Source organism: Conger conger, chromosome 14 (assembly GCF_963514075.1).
Source record: "Conger conger chromosome 14, fConCon1.1, whole genome shotgun sequence".
Classification (NCBI taxonomy): domain Eukaryota; kingdom Metazoa; phylum Chordata; class Actinopteri; order Anguilliformes; family Congridae; genus Conger; species Conger conger.
In genome coordinates, this window is record NC_083773.1 from 21,118,135 (window position 1) to 21,140,608 (window position 22,474).

Genomic DNA, 22,474 nt, shown 5'->3' on the forward strand with positions numbered 1-22,474 from the left:
TGCCCTGCCTTTCTTCGTGAAGAGTTACAGCTTTGAACTTCAAATACACCCCGGTCGCTTTGCATCTACTGTAGTACGCGATAAACGTCGGCTTGTGACATTCCGAACCGTGTTTCTTCCAATCATAGTATTATAGCCTACTACAGGCTGCCTGAAAGCCTGACCACGACGATGAGATTAATCGTTTGACGCTAACTTGTGAAAATAACTGTGCGCTCATAATGCGTAGCTACTCAATAATGAATTAATCTTCCTTGGGTGCATCAAGAAACGGAGAAGTGTCGGCCAAGTTTAGACCCGTCCCTGGCCAGGCTAAAGTTTACGCACAAATCCGTAGCCCACCTCCTGAAGAACCGCCTCGCACCTTTTCCTTGCGAAGTAATGCTGAATTACTTCTACAGTTGCCACGCGCCGACAACCCTCTTAACAGTTTTTTTCTTGAATCTGGCCCCTCTGCACCCATCCCCAGGTCCTGGGCACTTTACCAATATCAACACGGTTAAAGCCATAGATATATATTTATACTCTGTCTCAGATGAATACCACTATGTACACATGTTTACACGTGCAAAAATAACTGTCCGGACACAGATGGAGTAAATGTAATCAAATATGACCATCTGCAAGAAGCCAGGGCTAGTCCGCGGTCTATTTGTCATCATTCCGCCCTATATTTGTAACAGGAGTGTTTTACAATAAAGATAACATTTAAAAACTTTAAGAATACCGTTTTTATCTTTAAAAGACCTTAACATCAGCTTTGGTTATACGTGATTTGTTTCGAGAGATCCTGAAAGGTAACCATGGCAATATCTACAGTAAGCCATTTAAGGATATCGTGTTGAAGATTATAGAGGAATTCGTCTGGACTTCAAAGTCTTCAGAAAGACTTGGAACAAGATTTGGAGTGCCTTGGAAATACCCTTTGTGTTCTGCGGTCACAAACTAAGTGAACATGGGGTTGACTGTGTGCAGGTGGGGTGATGATCCATGTAACCACGATTGATCATGGTTTGCCTGTGAACCAAATGTAACTCCAAATATATCTGGACATACATTCTAGGAAGAAAATTGAAATTTGAAATACAGCTGGGTCTAATAGCTTACAAACCATGTTTATAGGTTTACCTATAACCCACCCCCCCCCCCCCCCCAGTCATTGGATGGGCCTACTTAGAAACTGATAGCAAATATGACTCCCAAGGCCTTTTACTGAAAGCTTTGGGGAAGGAGGGTGTAAGATGGAGGTTTGATTTAGTGCTGGATAAAATGGCAGTTGGCTCCTGGCACAGGCACTTCCCCCCCCCCCCCCACCCTCCATAGCCCAGGCCCTGTCCTCACGGTCCCACAGGGAGCTGAGCTATGCTCCCAGAGAGCCAGGAGAGAGAGGCAGGCCTGCCAGGCCCAGCCTGAGGCAGGGCGGTGTTTATGGGCTCAGGAGGCAGCGGGGAGAGGCAGTGCGTTTCGGATCGGACACTCGGCACATTCTACCTCTCAGCAGGATGCGGGAGAACAATCAGCCCTCTGTCCCAAATCCCCTGTACCCTGGCTGGAAGGTGGCGTCATAAACGAGCAGCCTCAGACTCTCAGCTGTGCGATAGCAGTAATACTGAAGAAGACACCATCTGGAAATGAACTTTAAAAGCTTTTTTTTTCTTTCACCCAAAAGGAGCTGCGTAATCCTGGCAGTGTGCATTTTTGTTTGTTCACATTTGAGCATTAGATTGTAGCTGCACTTCTCTCAAAGGAAAAAGCAAGGGTGGAAAATTAATTCCTATGACATCACCTGTTTTGGGAACATTGCTATAGTATGGAAGCAGTGTCAGCAGGCGAACTATGGAGTGAGACAAACGGAACTCTGCTGCCCTCTTGTGACTCTCTCACAGAACTACACACACATAAAAAAAAATACTTAGGGCTCTTTCCAAATGCAAATATTTCACGTTCTTATTCCTCTCCTTGCATCTTTTCTTGCTCTAAGCTCCACCCACATACTCCTGCAAAGGACGCGCTGTGTTTCCTTGCTCAAGAAAAGTTTGGGAGCCTCCTAACTTCATCTTCTAGCTCCTAGAAGGAACATTAGATGTCGGACCTTCATCAATTTCCGGGCAAAGGGGAAGGAGACAGGAGGTGAAAAATAAGTGATTGGGAAGAATGCTTTGTCACTCAAGGGGCATGTTGAGCCTATAGGTGTAAATACATACAGCAACAGGGTTTAATCTAGGGTGAAACCCCTATATCTCCATACAGGTGAGCTCCATTTCAAGTCAATAATCCTTCATAGACGCAGAGAGTATAAGTGACCATGTACAAGTATGCTTCTCTCCTCTGGCATTGTGGGAAGGAGACCTCAGGAGTTGGTTCATGGTTAATCCCTCTGGGAAACTTACCAGGCCAGGGAGACTCCAGATCCTCTTCAACTCCCTCCCAGATTTCCAGCAGGAAACCACAGGCTCTGGCTCAGCAGGAACAAGAGCCAAAATGGCGGTCAACAGAGGGACAAAGAGTTAGAGCTCAGTCTGGTCAGTCACACGTCAGCATCCAAAATCACACACAAGTGAACATACTTCTAACGAGGAAAACTTCTTACTAGATATTACAATATACTTCTTACTAAGAAAACTTCTTACTAGCATGTTACAATATATTTCTCACTAGGATGTAAAAATATTCTTCTTACTGGGATGTTAAAATATAGGTACTTCTTACAAGGGAAAGGACTTAAACAAAGCCTGAGCATTGTCTGCCATTCCACTGGGAACAGGTCTCTGCTGCACGTTAAACTCAAAACATATTCACAAGTCAATTTGTTTTGTGCGAGTTGTTTAGGTGACCAAAGGTTTCATCTTTTAGTGTGACATTGCGTGACCCAGGGCAATGTGTGCACCACATTTATCATGTGATATATACGTGACAATCTTACCCTGAATGTCATTTTCAGTAAAGTGCTTAACACAATGAATCTACGATAATTAACTCCATTATTAGAACAGAATGTCTAGGACGGACTAGATGTACTTGCAGCTTGGTAACTGCTGTTTTGAACTCTGACTAACAAATGGTAACTCTGGGCTTCTTAGCTTTTGTATAATAATAAAAGCATCCCCTGTAATTATGCAGATGCTTGTACTTGTACTACAAGCTAATGAAGCTAATGTTTTTTTTTTTTTAACCTGATATTCAGGTTGTTTCACCACCCCACCTGCATTTCCAAGGCTTTGTGAAGACTTTGAAGTCGAGAAGAATTCCTCAATAATCTGACTTCAACAGGATATCCTGAAAATATTAGTTGTTAGTCGAGGTGCTGAGCAGAGGGGTCCATGATAAATGTAAAATATATGACCCACACCTATGACACAGACTTTTCACCATCATTGTTATACGTGTCATTTACATATGATGTCCCTACACTTAACCACATATGTATGACAGAGTCAGGTGATAGACAAAGATCCCAAGGTATCGAAGTGTCCGTTTAGTAGAATAAAGGGGCGTGAGCTCATGAGTGTTGCGGCTTTACATGCATTAGACAACAACAGCATAGCAACAAAGGCAGCAGAAGAATCTCAACACTGTCAAGGGGAAACCTGATAAACAATGAACAGGTGGTGGAACGAACTCCCCGTTGAGGTCGGAACTGTAGAATCTCTCCCCACCTTCAAGCGCAAGCTGAAGACACACCTCTTCAAGCAGCACCTCTCCCCATCCCTCCCTACCTCCCTGTGAACCTTAATTGTTGTCTCTGTGACTTGCTTTGTGTATCGGTATTTTTAGTTGGCTAGGTAAGCAGTGTTTGGATAGTTAACTTTGGTCACTTTTGCTCTGTTGTTTGTTTCTTTGTTCAAAAAATAAATAAAAAAATAAAATAAATTGCTTATCTTTGTTGTACAGGTAGCAGTTGAAATTGTACTTCCCTCTAGGGTCTTTCAGCGAACTTATCCCTGGTTATGGGTATGCACTTTGTTGTACGTCGCTCTAGATAAGAGCGTCTGCCAAATGCCAATAATGTAATGTAACAATGAAGTACAAAAACTGCAGGACCACAGGAGTGGAGTCAGTGGATGAGAGTCGTCATGACGTCATGAGGCTTTTACATTAATTAAAAGGATTAACAAAGTGAACTAAGGGCGGCACGGATGATCCTGGTCCTCTCTGTGTGGAGTTTGCATGTTCTCCCCGTGTCTGCGTGGGGTTCCTCCAGGTACACCGGTTTCCTCCCACAGTCCGAAGACATGCAGGTTTGGCTGATTGGAGAGTCTAAATTGCCCGTGGGTATGAGTGTGTGAGTGAATGGTGTGTGTGCCCTGTGATGGACCTGTCCAGGGTGTATTCCTGTATGCTGGGATAGGCTCCAGCCCCCCTGCAACCCTGTTCAGGATAAGCGGGTTAAGATAGTGGATGGATGGAACAAAGTGAACTACAGGCGATTCTTCAGGGTGAGTTTAGTTAGCAGAATGAGGGGGCATAAATAGAAATTGGCCAAGGATAAATTCGGCACAGATATTAAGAGTGGTCACTTGGAGTGTGGAATAGTTTAGTAGGACATGTAGTGAAGGCAGAAACACTGGCGGTTTTCAAGACCAGGCTTGATACGGTGTTAGATATTATTCAGCTCTTAGGCAAACTAAGCAGTGGGTACGCTGTAGTGCAGTGTTTCCCAACTCCAGTCCTCGGGACCCACATGCCAGAAGGTTTTTGTTGCAACCAGTAACTCACACACCTGATTTAATGATTGAACCAATCAAACCACAAAAATGCCCTTGATTAGTTAAATCAGGTGTGTGAGCTACTGGTTACAACAAAAACCTTCTGGCAAGTGGGTCCCGAGGACTGGAGTTGGGAAACACTGCTGTAGTAAAAGGGAAAAGTGAGCATTACTGGGCTGAGTGACCTGTTCTCACCATTACCTTACGTTATGTTAGAACAGGTGAAGGCATAAGAAGAAAAACAAAAGTCTCACTGAAAGTGTCTGATCAATAATGGTTTTAATGGGCTGTTTTAATGCACTGGTAACATACAGTGCCATGGTGGCATTCTGCCGTCAATTCAATTCAAATTCATACAAATATTGAGAGGAAATAGACATGAATTTCAACAGCCAAAGGTATTGAAAAACTTTTTTTGATCACAGCCTCTTTCCTATTTTATTAATAATTTTGCTGGAGAGTTTTTGGACCTTTTCAAGGCGTGTATTGTGTATTTTATCATCACCTGGTTTATCTTTGTTTTGCAAATACACATTTTTGGCAATCACCGTTGAGGCACTATAACTCATAACAAATCAACAGAATCAATGAAGTTTAGCCAACAAAACAAATTCTGCATGACATAATGCATTGTTAACAATGCTAAAGTACATTAATGTACACAACATTACAAAACTCACAAATAATGGAAGTTTTTGTTGATTTAAGACTAAGTCACTCCTATGAGGCATAAGGAGCACGTTTTGTTTTCTAAGCAGATTTGAGTTTATCATTTGACACATGAAAAATAATGTATGTTAAACACAAACAACAAACATACAGAGATGTCACAAGTATGCATCCAAATAACATAAACCATATATTTAATATAAAACAAAGCAAGCTTAATAAATATGACATACACAAAATGACAGAAAAACAGGGTTGAAACCATTAGTTTCGGGAAACATTACAACAGGAAGTTAAAGGGATCCTCTCAGTATATCCGCTCGGTGTTATTAAACCTGACCATACAGGCTTTGTGTGACACACGCCACTACCCCCACCATTAGTTCTCAAAGGATAACACATTTCGGAGATGACTCAATCCAACAAAGATGTTTCGGCCTTGATGTTAAACTTTGAGGCACCGTTAATTGTAAATCACACAGCATTTTTTGTTAAATGTTAGATTAAAAAGAACAAAGAAAACTGATATTTGAAAGTTGAGGCCATAGCACTTAATGTGTGGACTGAGTCACCCCTTCCTGCTTTAAGCTCAGAGCATTTCTGTGGTTTCCCCAATCGCACTGTTCCTCAAAGAACCACACGGAGACAGCAAGACCTTCACTTAACTCCAGTAGTGTTGTTCTCAGTCTCTAGTGTTCAGTAACTGCATTGCCTTCGCTATTGTTGACTACAGACCCGGTAATTCAAACAAAGATTCACAGGAGAACTTGCAATAATACTATATGACTGACACAACCAATCTGCAAAGCATCGCAAAGGGTGAAAAATCCCAAGAAATGGGGAAAAGGTCAAAATGTTCTCTGCTCCAAAAGAAACTTCCTTAAAATCCCTCATTTTCACATTGCTCACGTTAGTTACAAAACCCAAGCCAAACATTAGGTCAATGTTCTGCAAGTATGATTTTTTTTAAAAAGGCATGACCCATTCTTTGTAATGCATCCTGTGCTGTTAGCTTCCTTTGATCTCCACATCTTTTCTCAACAGGCCCGGGGGTTGGCCAAGCCCATTTTCTGGAAATATGGGATTCATAATCAACTTCCCGCAACTCAACCACTTCATCTCACCCTGTTCACTCGGATATGGTTCCAAATAACTGCAGAGTTACAAGTCACAAGTCTCATTTAAAACTGGGCTGGCACTGCATACAGTCACCTGACATCACTGAGAAATTGGAGCTTTAGCTGGCGTTGTTTTTCTGTGTGAGTGAGGGTTAAAGGTCATTTAGTGGGCAGAGGCCCAAAGGTGTCATCAATGGCATCCGTTTGAACTAATCAAAGTGGTTTGATTCACTGATAAAGCCTTTTGATTGGATCAGATCGATCAGTGACTGAGAATGTCCTTCCAAGAAGCGTTGCCTCACCCAGCATATGAGGAAGAAAGGTGTGGCTGAGCAGTACAGCACCGCAAACACAGTGTGATGGTAAGCTGCATCATGCTTGATTGCGCTTGCGCCCCCCCCCCATGGTAATTATGGGTAGTTCCTGCAGTACTCTGGGGCAATGTGGCAGTTTTGGTGGTACAAACCAAAGATAACCCAGTTCCTTTAGTTCAGTTATAATTTGAGTGCTTATCATTTTTTGTGTCCTTCTCTCTCTCTCACACACACACACACACACACACACACACAAACACACAAACACACGCACATACGCACAGTATGGAGTGCACTCTTACACAATACATTTTTCTCTGAATCCCCTCCACAAACATCCTTATGTTTTTTTTTTTTAATGACGGGAAAAGTAAAAAGAAAAAAAAAAATGAATCCAAGGTGCTACAGGTTCATAACAGCATTTGTGAAGTTGCTGTTGATGGTGTTTTTGTATGGTCCTTTATGCACATCAAAGTCAGCGTCTGGCCCTGTTCTCCACTTCTCCCAAGCGCAGTGGTGTCCTACAGGGCCATGCTCCTGTCAGTGTTGGAGGTGGGGCGGTCCCCTCTCTCCCGCCCGTTTACCCAATCGCTTTGGGGCTTCAGTACTGTCCTGGGCACCTTCCGGTCTCTCTCAGTGTCCGAATTCACACCCCCACACTGCTACAAAGTGCAAACAATTCAACTCCCTGGCTGCTCCCTCCCATAGCAAACGCCAAATCAATGCAACCTAATAATAATTAATATTATTATTAATCATCACTGTAATCGTGAGGCTATGAGGACATGTCAGTCTGCGCAGTCTTAAACGGGAAGGGAGGGAGTCAGGCACGTTTAACACTCAAGAGTGCATCGGTGTCGCAGGGAATTCAGTCCCACGGAGTCCAAGAACTCTCCTTCTGTAGTTCCATCTGGAGGTTTGGCCATGGCATCTGGTCATTCCCCAGTTGGACTACACTTCCCTAGGAAACATCAGAAAAGAATGCATTTGATGGATGGACACATAACGGGTGAAGATTAAGATGAGAAATATTAAACTCTTGGGAAAGTGGTTATGCATGAATAAAACTTTCCTTAGATTTCCAAATATTCCTAATATGGCCAAGCTAATTTACTTGACAATGATATAGAAATTATTATTCATAAACCACAGACACACATTTCATTTGCAAAACAATAATTACAATATGTACAGTAATAAAGCTTCAGTAAGAGGCCTAAAAGTGCATTAATAAGGCTTTTTTACACCTATTATTTGTACTTTGATAAGTGCTTTAAGCGTTTCCCTGTAAACAGATAATATTGTTCCTGTTGTATTTCTCATACACCGGGAGACTTGTGTGTTTACAGGGTCTAGCCTCGTGTATTATGTAAAACGGCTGAACAGGCCTGTTTAAACCATCTGAGCTATTCTGGTAGAGAAAACGGTTATAATTCAGCACAATGGCTATTGATCAAAGCGGCTTTCTCATGGCTGGTAAAGGGTTGGTCTCTTAATAGCTTGGGCGGAGGTGGAGATCATTTGATTATGAGCTCACAGTTCCAGACTGAGACAAAGGACAAGATGTCCAAATGCCAGCTTCCCACACCCACCGTGGCTGCACACAATGGCCCAGCTAAATGTGGCCGTCAGGAACGGGGCGGGCTGAGGATGTGTCCCGTGCTAAGGCTCCGTATGCGAAAACAAAGCCGTTGCTAATGGCTATATTGCTGACAGCGCAAATGCTTGTTGCTCAACACAGAAAGATTAATTGTGAGGAGAAAGCGCAGCAGGAGATATACTTCAGTAATGAGAGACGGGGGTGCAGGGATGGGAGGAAGCTTTGGGTGGGTACTGAAGGGACTTACGATGCGGTGAGCGTGGAGTTGAGCACCAGTGTGGTGCGTATCCTGTACAGCTGGGCTAGCGTCAGCTTCTTGTGCTGCTGGGCGGTGAGGCGGGGCAGGCCTTTCGACTTCCCGTCCGTCCTGGTGTCCTTGCAGACCTGCCCTTCCCCACTGTCCGCCAGGCTACAGTTCCCCTCCTGCCCAGCAGAGGGCAACGCCTCACAGTCCGACCCACTGCTGCTGGCTCGGCTGCAGGGGCAGCTCCGGCTGCTGTGATTGGGCTGGACCCTTTCCACATGCCGGGCCTTGGCCTTTCTCAGGATGTTGGTCAGTTTCCCCATGGGCGCACTTTGGGAGAGGCGTTCATTGCTGCCCCCAGTCCGCCCCTTCTTGTCCGGCTGACCCAGGAGCTCGCTGCTCTTGGAGGCCTTCTTAGAGAGGAGGGACAGGGACTTGCTGACGCCCTTCTCTCCCCTCACAGGAGCGCCCCCTGGAGACACGGGGTGGTGCAGCCGCCGTAGCAGGTTGTCCTCAGACTGTGAGCGGTGGGCAAACACCTGCAGGCAGCGGGGGCGGGCCTGCATCAGGGGCCGTCGCCGAAGCCTGAGGGAGCTTTGCATTGAGACCTGGGAACCATTGGACGACAGGTCCTCCTCTTCCTCCTCCTCCTCGTCCTCTGGTTCTGGCTCCTCACCCTCAGTCTCCTCCCCTTCGCTATGACCAGGTCTGTCCTGTAGGTGGAGCTCTCTCAGCAGGGATTCGGGGGACAGGGTCCCGTATGCACTGTCCATGGAGAGGGAGCGGCACTGGGTGTCCATTTCAGGCTTCACCCCCACCTCTGTGCAGAAGAGCCGGTGCAGGCGGTTGGGTTTGGAGTCCAGCTGGCGGGACGGGGTCTCTGCCTCCGAGAAGGAGCCAGAACCAAAAGACTCTCCCAGTTCCGTGTGGAAGGACAATGAATCCTCCGTCTCATTGGTCTCCTCTATTATGGCCACTGACAAGGTCTCAGTCGAGCCTTCTGATTGGCTGTGGGGAAGGTGTGAGAGGGGTTTGGGAGACAACAGGAAGAGAAGCGTGAGATGGGTAGACCACTGAGCGATTTTCCAGAAATACGACCTACAAACAAATTTTTCCCTCGAATCCAAATCAAGCCCTGGTTTTCTTGTCTACCAGGTAATTAACTGAACAATTAGCGGTAATGATTTGCCAGACTGTCTTTAGACCTGACTCCCAGGTAATGGGAGGGTGGAAAACCAGCAGTTCTCAGCCCTCGTGGACTATGATTTGATGATCCCGGACTGACAGCATACAAATATTTTTAGTAAGAATCATATACAGAGATACAAGCTATAGTGTATGTTATGCTAGTTTCCTTCTGTCCCTTGTGGATTCTTATCAATTAAATAATAGCTTAATACTCAGGGAGTTAATGGGTGTCTATGAGCATATAACATACCTTCCACTCTGCTGTTCCTTGTGTGGCAGACAGGGGGAGCTGCCGGTGGAGTTGCTGCTCTCTTCCTCCTCCTCCGGTCTTTCCTGAAGGGTCGTCACCTGCTGCCGTACGTGCTCCTCGGAGCGGAGCTTCTTGAGCCGATTCTGCACAAAGAAGTTCTCCTTTAATCCTATTCAAAATTCTAAACCAGTGTTCTAGAACTCAGTTGCTTTCAATTAGCAGTAGCGATCGTTACATCAGCATTGGAATGTTCAGTTAAGAACATTCGAATCACATATTTGTGACCTCACACCTCAAAGGGTTGATACTGTGAGTGTTTCGGGACAGTGGGCTCCTTCACCCCTTATTCCAAACCGGGTTAAAGTGTGCGAGAAGGAGGGATATTCTAATGTAAATACAGACATGGACGTTACCTGGACATTGTAGATGGCGTCTATCCAGCTACGCCCCTGGGTGGCGCTGTTGGCCAGGAAGGAGTAGGCCGCCACGGCGCTGTTGAACTCATTGAGGTAGATGAGCAGGAAGGAGCCTGAAATAAGGAAAAGAGGTCAGAGTAAGTAAGGACTCAGTATGTTTTGAAGGGGGGGTGATGGACAGTTGTCATGACAGTGGGACAGCGACTATGAGCAATGGCTAATGCATTAGAGAGACGACGATTGTAATGTAATGGTGGAATGGGGAGACAAAGAGATGCTGGCTGCAGCATGGTTAACTAACTTTGGAGAGGAAATACTAGATGGTGAGTCATAACTACAGTTGGAGAGATCCAAAGGGACACTGGTTGGCCATGTACTAGAATGTGACGGATGGTGATTTCGGTAGAGAACGTGGCTATAATGTAATTTGGGGAATGGAGTTTGATGAGTAGATGGTGGGAGTTGAGACATCAGGAGCACTGAAGGTGTACTGGGATTTGGGCATTTCCTCACCAGGGTCCTTGAGTTCCCGGCACACCACGTTGTTGATGAGCAGAGGCTGTCGGATCACCTTAACCTTCTCCACACGTTTCACCGACTTGGTGATGAGCAGCAGGTCCGTGAACAGGAAGCAGTACACGTCCATCTGGAAGAGGAGCACAAGCTAGCATCAAACATCTCTGGGGGGATTGGTTTGGGATCTTCTGTGGCCTTGATCAAATTCAGACCATCAGTAAACACTCACTCTGTGAACTGGCAGCATTAATTTACCCCCTTTAAACCACGACTATCATCATGACTTAACCAAAACCTCACTAAGATGGCTGCCTCTCAGTCCATTTATTGGAGGACCAGAGCACTCACTAAGATGGCTGCCTCTCAATCTACTTCCATGGAGAAGTGGGCACGGCCTCACTCACCCTGCTCTCCTTGCCCTCCTTCATGCGCAGCGCCCCCTCCAGGTGCAGCTCCCGCGTCTCCTCAGAGGAGGTGCCCATCATGGGGGCTGTCACGTCGAAGCAGCTGAACTCCCGCAGGATCTGGGGTGGGGAGAGAGCAAAGGGTGACCCCAGGAACATGACAGTGTGGTGGATGAGGGGTTTGAGCACAAACAGGCCACTCCTGTTGTTTGGATAAACTCTTCCTGGTAATGCTCCAGCTATATGAATGGATTGAACAATATTATCTGTACGCACTGTAAAACTGCTTCCCTGCCCATTCTGCCACTCTGGTCCTCTGGTTCCCACGACAGTCAGGACAGCAGAAGGCCTACCCAGTCACATCTTCTGACACAGGTTCAAAGCCCACCTCATCAGATTGCACCGTGGCTTCCCTGGCTAGTGGTATTAATTTTTCTACAACAAACACTTCTGTCTCTCATAAACTGAGCCTACTGTGCCTTCTTGATGACATGACACCTTTGTATTCCTGACACTCACTCTGATGTTCTCCGCTTCTGTACCTTAAGAGCCTTTGGTTAAGACTGACTGCTCACTGATTGTAATGCAATATGTATAGCAGTGACTGTACTAAGTAGGCTTTTCGCTGAGCCCCCGCTGACCACTAACAGCTAGCTGCTAACAGAAACCCCCCTCACCTTCTCCACCTCCTCGCTGCCCCCCTCCACAGCCTCGTAGGACTCTATGCGGCTGGAGATGGCGGCCAGCTTCTGCTTCTCCTGACGTTGGCGCATCTGGGAGTCCACGCTGTTGATGAAGCCCTCCACGTGGGCCACCTGGGAGAGAGGACATCCCCCGTTAGCCACACAACACATCCGCCAGATATGCTTCCTCCACCATCCGGTGTTTCGTTTATGGCTACTTTCCATCTACAGCTGCCAACAATCCCCTCTCTCCTTCCATCATCTTATATCCTTCCACATTCCTCCCTCCATCCTGTCATCTCTCCATCATCACCCTCCGCTGTGTCTTTATCAGAGGTGGAAAGTCCCAGGGTCTTCCACTGTTCCATTCAAGAAATCCAGCAAATCCAGGTGTGGAACAGAATACTGGGGATGACCTGGATTTTCCACCTCTGCCCTTTACAGTTTCTTCCCTCCCTCTCTGCCCCCCTCCGTCCCTCCCTCCATCTCTCACCATGTTGCTGACAGCGTCGCGTGTGGCCGGATCATCTGTCTTCTTCAGCACGCTCTTCAGCAGCAGCGGGTACTTGGTGAGGCGCTGGTGGGGCTTGGCCAACATGTCCGTCAGCTTCAGACGGTTGCACTGCTTATGAGTCTCTGCCCACTGCGGGAGGAGAGGAGAAGCAATTACACACCCACAATGCCACCACTGCCCAGAACAAAGGCCACAAAGGAGGGCAAGACATTAGCATAGCATAGCGTAACATAGCGCAGCATAGCATAACAGAACAGAACATAGCATAGCATAGCATAGCATAGCATAGCATAGCATAAAATAACATAACATAATATAACATAGTAGAGCATAATGACTAGAACAGGCCAGCAGTGCATCATGTGGACTATCAGACGTTCTGGTACCAGTATGCCACTCAAAACCCGTTCTGTTGCACTACTCGAAAAAGGAATGTTGCCTTAATTTTTCTGGAATAACATGCACAAATGCACATTGATTTAACAGTGCAGTTGGTGCAGTGTAATACAGTGCGGCGTAAGGTGGTGCAGTGAAACGCAGTGTGGGCGGGTGCGTCCTGCTCACCGTGACGAAGATCCTGAAGAGCTCGTTCTCCTTCAGCAGGCTCCTCGTGTACTCCATGCAGCTCTCCTCCTCCATGCAGTAATGGATGTAGGGCTTGAGCCTGGAGCCAATCTGTACATCATACACACTATTATTAACTTACCAATGGTTATGTATACACGTTTGTGTGTCCATGTATGTGTGCGTTTGTGTGTGAGTGAGTGTGTGTATGTTGTACACTCACACTCTGAAAGCCCTGGTGCAGGTGTGTGTGTGTGTGTGTGTGTGTGTGTGTGTGTGAGGTAGTGTGTGAGTGTGTGTGTGTGAGTGTGAGAGAGTGTGTGTGTGTGTGTGTGTGAGAGTGTGTGTGTGTGTGTGTGTGTGTGAGAGTGTATGAGTGTGAGAGAGAGTGTGTGTGTGAGTGTGTGTGTGTGAGTGAGTGTGTGAGTGAGAGTGAGTGAGTGTGTGTGTGTGTGTGTGTATGAGTGAGAGTGTGTATGTGTGTGTGTGTGTGAGTGAGTGTGTGTGTGTGTGTGTGTGTATGAGAGAGTGTGTATGTGAGAGAGTGTGTGTGTGAGTGTGTGTGTGTGTGAGTGAGTGTGTGTGTGTGTATGAGAGAGTGTGTGTGTGAGTGTGTGTGTGTGTGAGTGAGTGTGTGAGTGTGTGTGTGTGTATGAGACAGTGTGTGTGTGTGTGAGTGAGTGTGTGAGTGTGTGTGTATGAGACAGTGTGTGTGTGTGTGAGTGAGTGTGTGTGTGTGTATGAGAGAGAGAGTGTGTGAGTGAGTGTGTGTATGAGAGAGAGAGAGTGTGTGTGTGAGTGTGTGTGTGTATAAGAGAGTGTGTGTGAGTGTGTGTGTGTGTGTGTATGAGCGAGAGAGTGTGTGTGTGAGTGAGTGTGTGTATGAGAGAGAGAGTGTGTGTGTGAGTGAGTGTGTGTATGAGAGAGAGAGTGTGTGTGTGAGTGTGTGTGTGTGTGTGTGTGTGTGTGTGTGTGTGTAGGAGAGAGAGTGAGTGTGTGTGTGTGTGAGTGAGTGTGTGTATGTTGTACACTCACGCTCTGAAAGCCCTGGTGCAGGTGCGTGGGGTCCAGCAGGGCCCGGCTCTCCCTGGCTTTCTCCAGCGCGGGCAGCAGGACCTGGGCCCACAGCGCCGTGTGCAGCCGCACGATGTCCTGGATGTTACTGAAGAGCCGCGCTGGCTCCACCTCCACCAGGAGCCCGCTGTCCTGCAGGTTCAGCAGCCCGCAGAGAAACAGCTGAGAGGGAGAGACAGGGGGTTAGGGCCCAGGGCTTTTTACAGGAAACTGTCACAAAGTAACAGAAGGGCAAAGAAGGGTAAAAACCAGGCCTGAACTCCTGGATACACATACATGTTGGAGTTGCTGGGGGGGTATATGCTGCTGGTGCACATGCCAGGATATATTGCAACAGTGTATTGCAGTGACAGGACACGCTCGCAGTCACGATCATGTGCACAGGAGAAAGGAAAGGGGGAAGGAGAAAGGGGGAGAGCGGCAGGGGTTCCAGGAGGAGGGGCGGGCGGGGGTTCCAGGACGAGGGGCGGGCGGGGCACTCACATCGGTGATGACGCGCAGCCTCTTGATGTAGGTGGCCTCGGTCTGCAGCAGCTCCCAGATCGCCTCCTGCTGCTGGGACTGCAGCCTGGTCAGCGCCTGCGCGGCCACAGGGAGAGGGTTACCCAGCAACCACGGAGGACTACAACACCCAGCATTCCACTCAGCAACCACGGAGGACTACAACACCCAGCATTCCACTCAGCAACCACGGAGGACTACAACACCAAACATTCCACTCCGCAACCACGGAGGACTACAACACCCAGCATTCCACTCAGCAACCACGGAGGACGACAACACCCAGCATTCCTCACACATATTAAACAAGCGGTGTCCAGTGCCACCCACTCAACACAAGCCTTTCACTTGGACTCTGAAACCGTATATATGCGGTTTCTTTGTTACACCCAATCTGGTGACAAATTAAGGTTGTTCAAGTTTAACAAGATTCAGCAGAGAATGCCCGAGGACTTAAGTTGCAGCTTGAGGCACTCAACATGAAAATGTAAATTCTAATGTGATTTAACGATCACTTTATTACTTGAAAAAAGTAGCATTTCAACGCTGTTCACTTATAAATGCACTTACAAAATACAGAACCTAAACATATTTATGGTGTGCAGGTAGTAGCCTGCATATGACAGCAAAAAACATGCAATACAATAAATTAATTCAAACTGAATTTCGTGTTTGCGAATGGGGTGTGGTAAAGTAGCACAGCACACCCTGTTTGGTTGTATGATTAGTAGGCAGGGTGGCATTGCAGACAGGGGCGATCATACGCTGACTGATGTTCATTATGGGTACACACCTGCATGGCGCTATCGGTGATGAATGGCGAACACTGCTGATTGCCGCGGTTACATTTTTATATCAGGCTAAATTACGGTTATAAACTCAGTGTGCCGTGTCACTGCTGGGAAGAATGTGCTAATCAGATCTGGACTGTCTGCGTTTATTATGGGCTGGCTGTAAAGACATAACCACTCTCAAAGGGGCTGAGGTCAATAGTTCTGAGGCTGCAATGAATCGCCGTCAGAACAGTAATCTCTACGGCCTACGTCTTTATTAGGCCAGGAAGTGACCTATTAATTCTGCTTTGTGTGAAAGGCAGTGTGTGAGTGTGTGTGAGTGTGAGTGTGAGAGTGAGAGTGAGAGTAAGTGTGTGTGTGAGTGTGTGAGTGAGTGTGAGTGTGTGTGTGTGTGTGTGTGTGTGTGTGAGTGTGTGGGTGTGAGAGTGTGAGTGAGTGAGTGTGTGTGAGTGTGTGTGTGTGTGTGTGAGAGTGAGTGTGTGAGTGTGTGTGTGTGTGAGTGTGTGTGTATGAGAAAGTGAGTGTGTGTGTGTGTGAGTGTGTGTGAGAGTGTGTGTGAGTGTGTGTGTGAGAGTGTGTGTGTGTGAGTGTGTGTGAGAGTGTGTGTGTGAGTGTGTGTGAATGTGAGTGAGAGTGAGTGTGAGTGTGTGTGTGTGAGAGTGAGTGCGTGTGTGAGTGTGAGTGTGTGTGTGTGTGTGTGTGTGTGTGAGAATGAGTGTGAGTGTGTGTGTGTGTGAGTGTGTGTGTGAGTGTGTGTGTGTGAGTGTGTGTGTGTGTGTGTGAGAGTGAGTGAGAGTGTGTGTGTGTGTGTGAGAGTGAGTGTGTGTGTGAGTGTGTGTGTGAGTGTGAGAGAGTGAGTGAGTGTGAGTGTGTGTGTGTGTGTGTGTGTGTGTGTGAGTGTGTGTGTGTGTGTGTGTGTGAGTGTATGTGTGTGTGTGTGTGTGTGTGAGTGTGAGTGTGTGTACCTCAGGGTTCTCCAGCAGGCTCTGCCAGCTCTCCTCCAGGTCCAGGTTGGTGTCCTCCTCCTCCCAGGAGTCGTGGTGGAAGGAGAGCTGGGGGGGGACCTTGGGCAGACCCAGCACGCTGTAGGAGTGCAGCTTACTCTGGAGCTGCTCCACACGGTCCACCTCCTGAGAGAGGAAGAGTAGAACAAACACAATGGGGGAGAGAGAGAAATATGGGAATGATTCGTTTTTTCATGCACTGAATATTGTATATATAATGTGAAAAACACGTCATTGTTCAATCTGTCAAATAAAAACATACATTTCCAACTGTCACACTACTCCCCCCATTCAATAAGGCTTTAACCAACAAATAATCTCCAGTTCCATTTCTGAACTAAATTTGCACTTGTATTACTTTATATTAAATATTGATGGTCCAGTGGTAAACGTAACCAATTTATGAATAGAGTACTCTTGAAATTGGGAAAATAAAATAAAATTATACCAATTTAATTGGGCAGACAGGAGAGAGACAGGCACCTTCTCTTTCAGAAGGAATAATGACAAGAGTCACCCTGCCAATCAAACAGCCACGCATCCCCAAGACTACCAATGTCATTGAGGGAACAGGTGACATCCAAAAAGCCTAAAATTCAATTCAATCACATCCCGCCTCCTAAATGCACAGAATGCCAATAGCAGGCTGGCCCAGACCTCGTTAGGCACAAAGGGACGTAATGTACTTAATGGAAATGGCCTTGTGTGGAACGAGGGGACAGACAAAGGGGCCGGTCACTAAAGCCATAGATGACAGCGCACCCGTCCGTCACTCTGTCATTGTGAGGGGCGACGGAGGGGTGGGAGGGTCCCCTGGGAGATTAAGCCCCGCCCTCTGACCTCCTGCCCAGGGTACAGGTGGGCGGAGCAAAGGGCCTTGAACTATTGAGCTGACAGGAGATTGACAGGCTTTGTCTGAAAATATCATGACATCTGTCTACATCTCGAGTGAGCCGAATAACACTATGCAACATGCTTGTGAGTTAGCTAGCTGTAAGTGGCTACTGTACTGTATATCTCTATTTACACACACTGCACATAAAGGCAAGTGAATATGCATGTATTTATTGTACGTATCTCCCAAATGCTCTTGGCTAGTGTAGAAGTCATTGCCCTCAGAGATAATGTATAGTGTGAATTACACAACAAGGCAGTGCATCTACATGACTTAATGGTGGGTTCACTGCCACCAAGTCATGGCCACTGCCCAATTCTAATACATTCGGTTTAATACAGTGGCTTACTTTCAGATTAATTTGTGCTTTCCTCTTGGGAACTACCCAATAATTTTGTCATGACTGCCAAGAGTAATGAAGAGGAATGATGAAACAGCACAAAGAGGAACTGAAACACTTTGAAGTATATGAATTATGGTGGTGTTGCAACTATCGCGTCAAATTCCTATTAAGACTTTCGCAGCGCAGGCATAAATCCACACTCTCAAGTGCACATAAAATGCTAATGCGCTAACGCTTTCCCATAATGTCCAGGCTAAATGACTCAGTGGTTATGTAGATGACTGTATTCCCTGACCTTCAGGCCCTCCGGCAATTGTGGAGAACAAAATTGCTGTGGAAGGACAATCTTCAGCATACTGTATCATGACCTCTGAACTCCTGATGGTGATTTAGAAACTCTTTGATGACTGAAAAGCCTTTGAAGATATTCTCTGAGCTTGAGAATGAAAATTAAACTATCCATCTCTGACTAACCTACCCACCTATTTTATTGCTTGCTCTGTTATGTTCCACATAACAGATGTTCCACATTTCTGTTACTGTTTTTAATTTTAGTATTAAGTATTAGACTGGGCTGGCCAATGGAGGATGGGCGCCCCCTCTATAGCCAGGTTCCTCCTAAGATTTCTTCCGACTGGGGAAATTTTGTTATTGCATTTATTATTATAATTTTTTACCTCAATATCTTGCATTTTGTAGGGTTCAGGCCTGGTTCTTGCCAAATGTTTTTTTCCATTTCCAAAAATGTTCTCTTGAAATGCTTAGGGCATTTTTTCCAGAGGATGCCAGACGTATTTCAGACTGGATGTCCCCCTGCTGTTGTTGTCCTCGGAGAAAACCCCCCAGGCACCTCTTAAACACTGCTTGAGCATCGCAGTCAGAGAGAGCCATTGTCTGCAGATAGGATCTACGTCAGCCCTATCTGATCTGGTCTTCAAGGGAATGTGCGGACAGGAAGCCGGGGCGGATACGACCTCTGACCCCGAGGTCTGAGGCGGGATGTTGGTTTGTGTAAACACGTTTGGACACACGGAGCGCGTGGCGTTTCCCAGGATGCCGTGGGGAGGGCCTACCTTGCCGAAGGGTACGGTGCCGGAGCTGAAGAACCCACTGAAGCGGCTGGCGGCCCGGTTCTTCCAGCTGTCCGGACCGGTGCTGGGGAGAGACCCGCCCAGCTGGGCCAGCGAGTCCGGGGACGGGATGCTGGAGTCTCCCAGGAACTCTGTCATGTTCTTCCGACGACGTGCTTGACCCTGGACGGAGAAGAGACCAGGAGCATCACTGAGACTGACTGACATCATCAATACAGAACAGGTGATGAACGATCAGCGTCTTTGGAGACGTGAAAAAGACAGTCGTTAATGGACGTAGATCCTTAGAGAGGACAGTGAGGATACGCCGTCCCCCCAACTTCGGGAAAACATGAAATGCACCCCTCCTATAGTATCATGTAGTATTGCACGGAACTGTTTGTGTATAAAAAACATTGAAAAAAAAAAGTTTGCTGTCCGGAAATTAGGTCTATGTCCTGGCACTCATTAAATAATAATAAATTTATTTCCTCATAGCTAATAAATAATAAATTTCCTCATAGCTGCGACTGCAAATTATTGCGCATCAACAAAATCTAAACAGGTTTTGTCGGCGCATTTTTTGCGTGCAGGACATTCTGCAGATGCTCTGCAGGATGGAAAGAGCGAGGGAACGAGAGACAAAGGAATGCAATGAAAGGGAGGAAAAGATCGGTGTTTGAGGAAGGACAGAGACGGATAGGGACAATGCGGGGGGGCTTTTCCTGAGCAAGGACGCGCGTCATTAGCGACCAGGTGGAGAAATCATTAAGGGCCTGCTGCAGAGGTGCTGTTATGTCATAAAAAACCGGGCAGGCAAAACTGCGCTCTTCCGACATTCCCGGCGCTGAGGACATTCCCGGCGCTGAGGTCATCGGAGCAGGCCGCTGCTCTGTAAACACACCGGGGTTCGGGGGTCAGGACCCCCCGCAGAGACGAGCCCCGAACCCCCCATCCGGCCCCTCTTCTCCCCCGTGTGGTGATTCATGGTGAAAACACGGAGGTGCTGGTGCCAACACGCGATCACAATCACAGAGCGCTTTGACTAAAAAACAAAAACAACTTCCACCTGTACTGCACGTCCACGGGTGTGGCAAATTTCACCACCAACAGAAAGCCCCTGAGATCTGCTGAAGAATAGGACTATCCTGCCCCAGAAAGATGCAAAAAAACCTGGAGACTTCAAAAGCTGGGGCGCTGGTCAGGACCCCTGACCCCACCAACCCCATCCAGCAGAGAAAGCGAGAGGAAAGGAAGAGAAAACAGAGAGGGGTATAGTGGAGGAGTAGAGGACATGACTGCGAAACCTGGGGAGCAAAGGCAAAAATAAGTGACTGGTGAAAATCCTAAAACGTGCTAGTTTTAGAGAAGATGATGGTGATGTAGCAGGTAGACCTCCAGACCGTGAGACCACAGACAGGACACTGAGTTTTTAACATAACCCTCCAAAGAGGTGCATTGCCTATAAAAAGCCTTCCTATACTCATGACTGAAACAGTTAAAATATAGAATATAGATTGCAAATAAAGAGTGAGTGAGTTATTCAATACAAGAACCAGCCTCGTTTAGTTCATAGCTCTTTACTGCTTGTCTCGTGCCAACGTGGTTCTGCTCGGGCTGATGCAGATGCTGCCCTACTCACAGGTCCATTGTTGGTATTCAGCAAACAACACAGCCACACTGCCTCTGTTGACCTCCACAATAACAAACAGAGTAATGGAAAAGGCAGAAGGAGCACGTGACCATTAACAGTAAACTCCAAGGAGGTGGTCAGGAGTACAGAAGGACGGCTATTGTTCCATGGAAAGTCTCCTCTGACATTGCAGGCAAAGTCTTGGCAGTCATTTCCGATCTAGACTGTGGGTATTATGATAGAAACAGTACTTTGCAGGGCCAAGCTCAGAGATAACATGGTTCTTATTCCAAAACACACTCACTCAGCTAATCTTACTGTACAAAAGCTATGAACTTCAACAGCAGCAGTAACGGGGGGGGGGGGAGGGGGGATTACACATCACTGGCAGGCTGCTAGTCTATTAACCCCCCGTAAATAATGTCCCTCTGTGTCCTATAGTGTGACACTGTCAGTCAGCACTCATTCATCGGCGTAAGATAAATGGCTGCAGCAGAGGCAGCACTCAAGTGGAAACACAAACACGAGGAGGAGGAGGAGGAGGATCGTGTCTTCCAGGCAGGGTGTCAGTTAGCGTCGCCGCAATCCGTCGGCGCAGGACGCAAACGGACACCGCCTCGGGACACGGAGAACGCGTGTGCTGGCATTCCGTCACGCGTTTACACTCGTCAGTGTTCTTACCCTGGTGTAAAGTCCAGCTATGGCCAGCTGGGAATGTATCAACACATACCTCGGGCCGGTTTAAACCATGTTGAGTATGGAGCTGGTCTGAACTTGTCAACCAGCTACCAGTGGTTTCACAACCTAGCTTCAGCAAGGTACGTATTCCGTTCTACACTTTAATAAGCGTGAGATAACAATCCCGGGTTCGAGCGGTCTCAGTTGGGCTGATCGGACCCTCTCCTGTGAGCACAGCGAAGCCTCTTCTCAAGCTGACCTGGTGATGTAAGACTGCTCACCTCACTCCTGCCTTTATCCATCAGCTATGATGTTACCAGCCTCTGCACTTTGTTATTCCAGATAGAAATGTGTGGTTTGGTCATGTGATGCAATTTCAGGATTAAAAAAAAATTGTGTAGCGAAGTACTTAACTCCCGATTTTTCGGATGTCTGCAGCCATCGGATGCAAAGGAAATGACTTGGCACAAATGAAATGGGGCAAAGCCCATTTCCCTCAGTTTTTCCTCAAACTTGAATGTCTCAGTGGAATAAATAAGAGTGAAATAAGTAGGATTTGAGGTCTGAAATATACCCTGAGCATCAGCAAAGCCTTTTAGCACATGCAAAACTAATAACACAACCATCGCCTGGTGCAAAAGAAACACCATGTCCAATCACTGATCACGCTATTGGTTTTGCGCGTGCTAAAGGTCTCCGTAAATCAGGCCCTAAGAGCCCTGGAATGTTAACGGCCTTTTAAAACTGTCCCTTGCTATTTTTACAACTGCTGGGTTTGAGGAGGCCAACGGGGTGAGCAAACGGTCCCCTGCAGACCCAGTGGCCCTTTGATCCGGGGGGGACCCCGGCCCCCAAACCAGAGAGGACACAGGTGTCAGGAGCCCGTTGAGCCAGGGGGGAACCGGGGGCATCGATCCCGGCTATGGAGGCATGTGGCTCTCTGCAAAATGAGAACGAGACAAACTGCATTCCTACTCTCCCGGAACAGGAGCCTTCCAGGGAAAGCATCAGAACCTCAGCTGTAACCTTATCTGTCGATTTGTAGTCATGTTTTTGTTGCCTCCCCTTGAGAATCTGTTTTTTGGGAGGGATATTTAGATGTTCTCCTAAACAACAAACAGCCAAAATCAAACGTGTAGAACGTATCGTCCGTCCAATACATTATCAGTGGTGAGAGATAAAAAAATTAACTCCGCAAATTCCTGAGAAGATAGCGCTACTTCAACAGTTGTGCGATACGCACGTCAAACAATCGGCTATGCTGAGCTTTACACTAGTGCTGATGCACAGCACTGT

At 47.0% G+C, this 22,474-nt stretch overlaps 1 protein-coding gene across 6 annotated transcripts in view; it reads right to left on the reverse strand.

Moving 5' to 3' along the window:
- Positions 1–4,968: 4,968 nt before the first annotated feature.
- The window catches only part of LOC133110192 (pleckstrin homology domain-containing family G member 5-like), a 73,479-nt gene continuing 55,973 nt past the window's right edge, over positions 4,969–22,474 (reverse strand). For 5 of the 6 annotated variants that reach the window (XM_061220118.1, XM_061220117.1, XM_061220115.1 and 2 more), the window contains 13 exons: positions 18,871–19,050; positions 16,521–16,685; positions 14,744–14,839; positions 14,222–14,422; positions 13,187–13,297; positions 12,602–12,751; positions 12,103–12,240; positions 11,426–11,545; positions 11,019–11,151; positions 10,503–10,618; positions 10,090–10,232; positions 8,655–9,659; positions 4,969–7,768 (listed from right to left, as the gene is read on the reverse strand). In XM_061220118.1, the coding sequence (XP_061076102.1) occupies positions 7,759–7,768; positions 8,655–9,659; positions 10,090–10,232; positions 10,503–10,618; positions 11,019–11,151; positions 11,426–11,545; positions 12,103–12,240; positions 12,602–12,751; positions 13,187–13,297; positions 14,222–14,422; positions 14,744–14,839; positions 16,521–16,685; positions 18,871–19,050 (2,568 nt within the window). In that variant the 3' untranslated portion in view covers positions 4,969–7,758. Of the gene's footprint in view, positions 7,769–8,650; positions 9,660–10,089; positions 10,233–10,502; positions 10,619–11,018; positions 11,152–11,425; positions 11,546–12,102; positions 12,241–12,601; positions 12,752–13,186; positions 13,298–14,221; positions 14,423–14,743; positions 14,840–16,520; positions 16,686–18,870; positions 19,051–22,474 lie in introns of those variants that run through there. The other variant, XM_061220116.1, reaches the window with a different exon arrangement.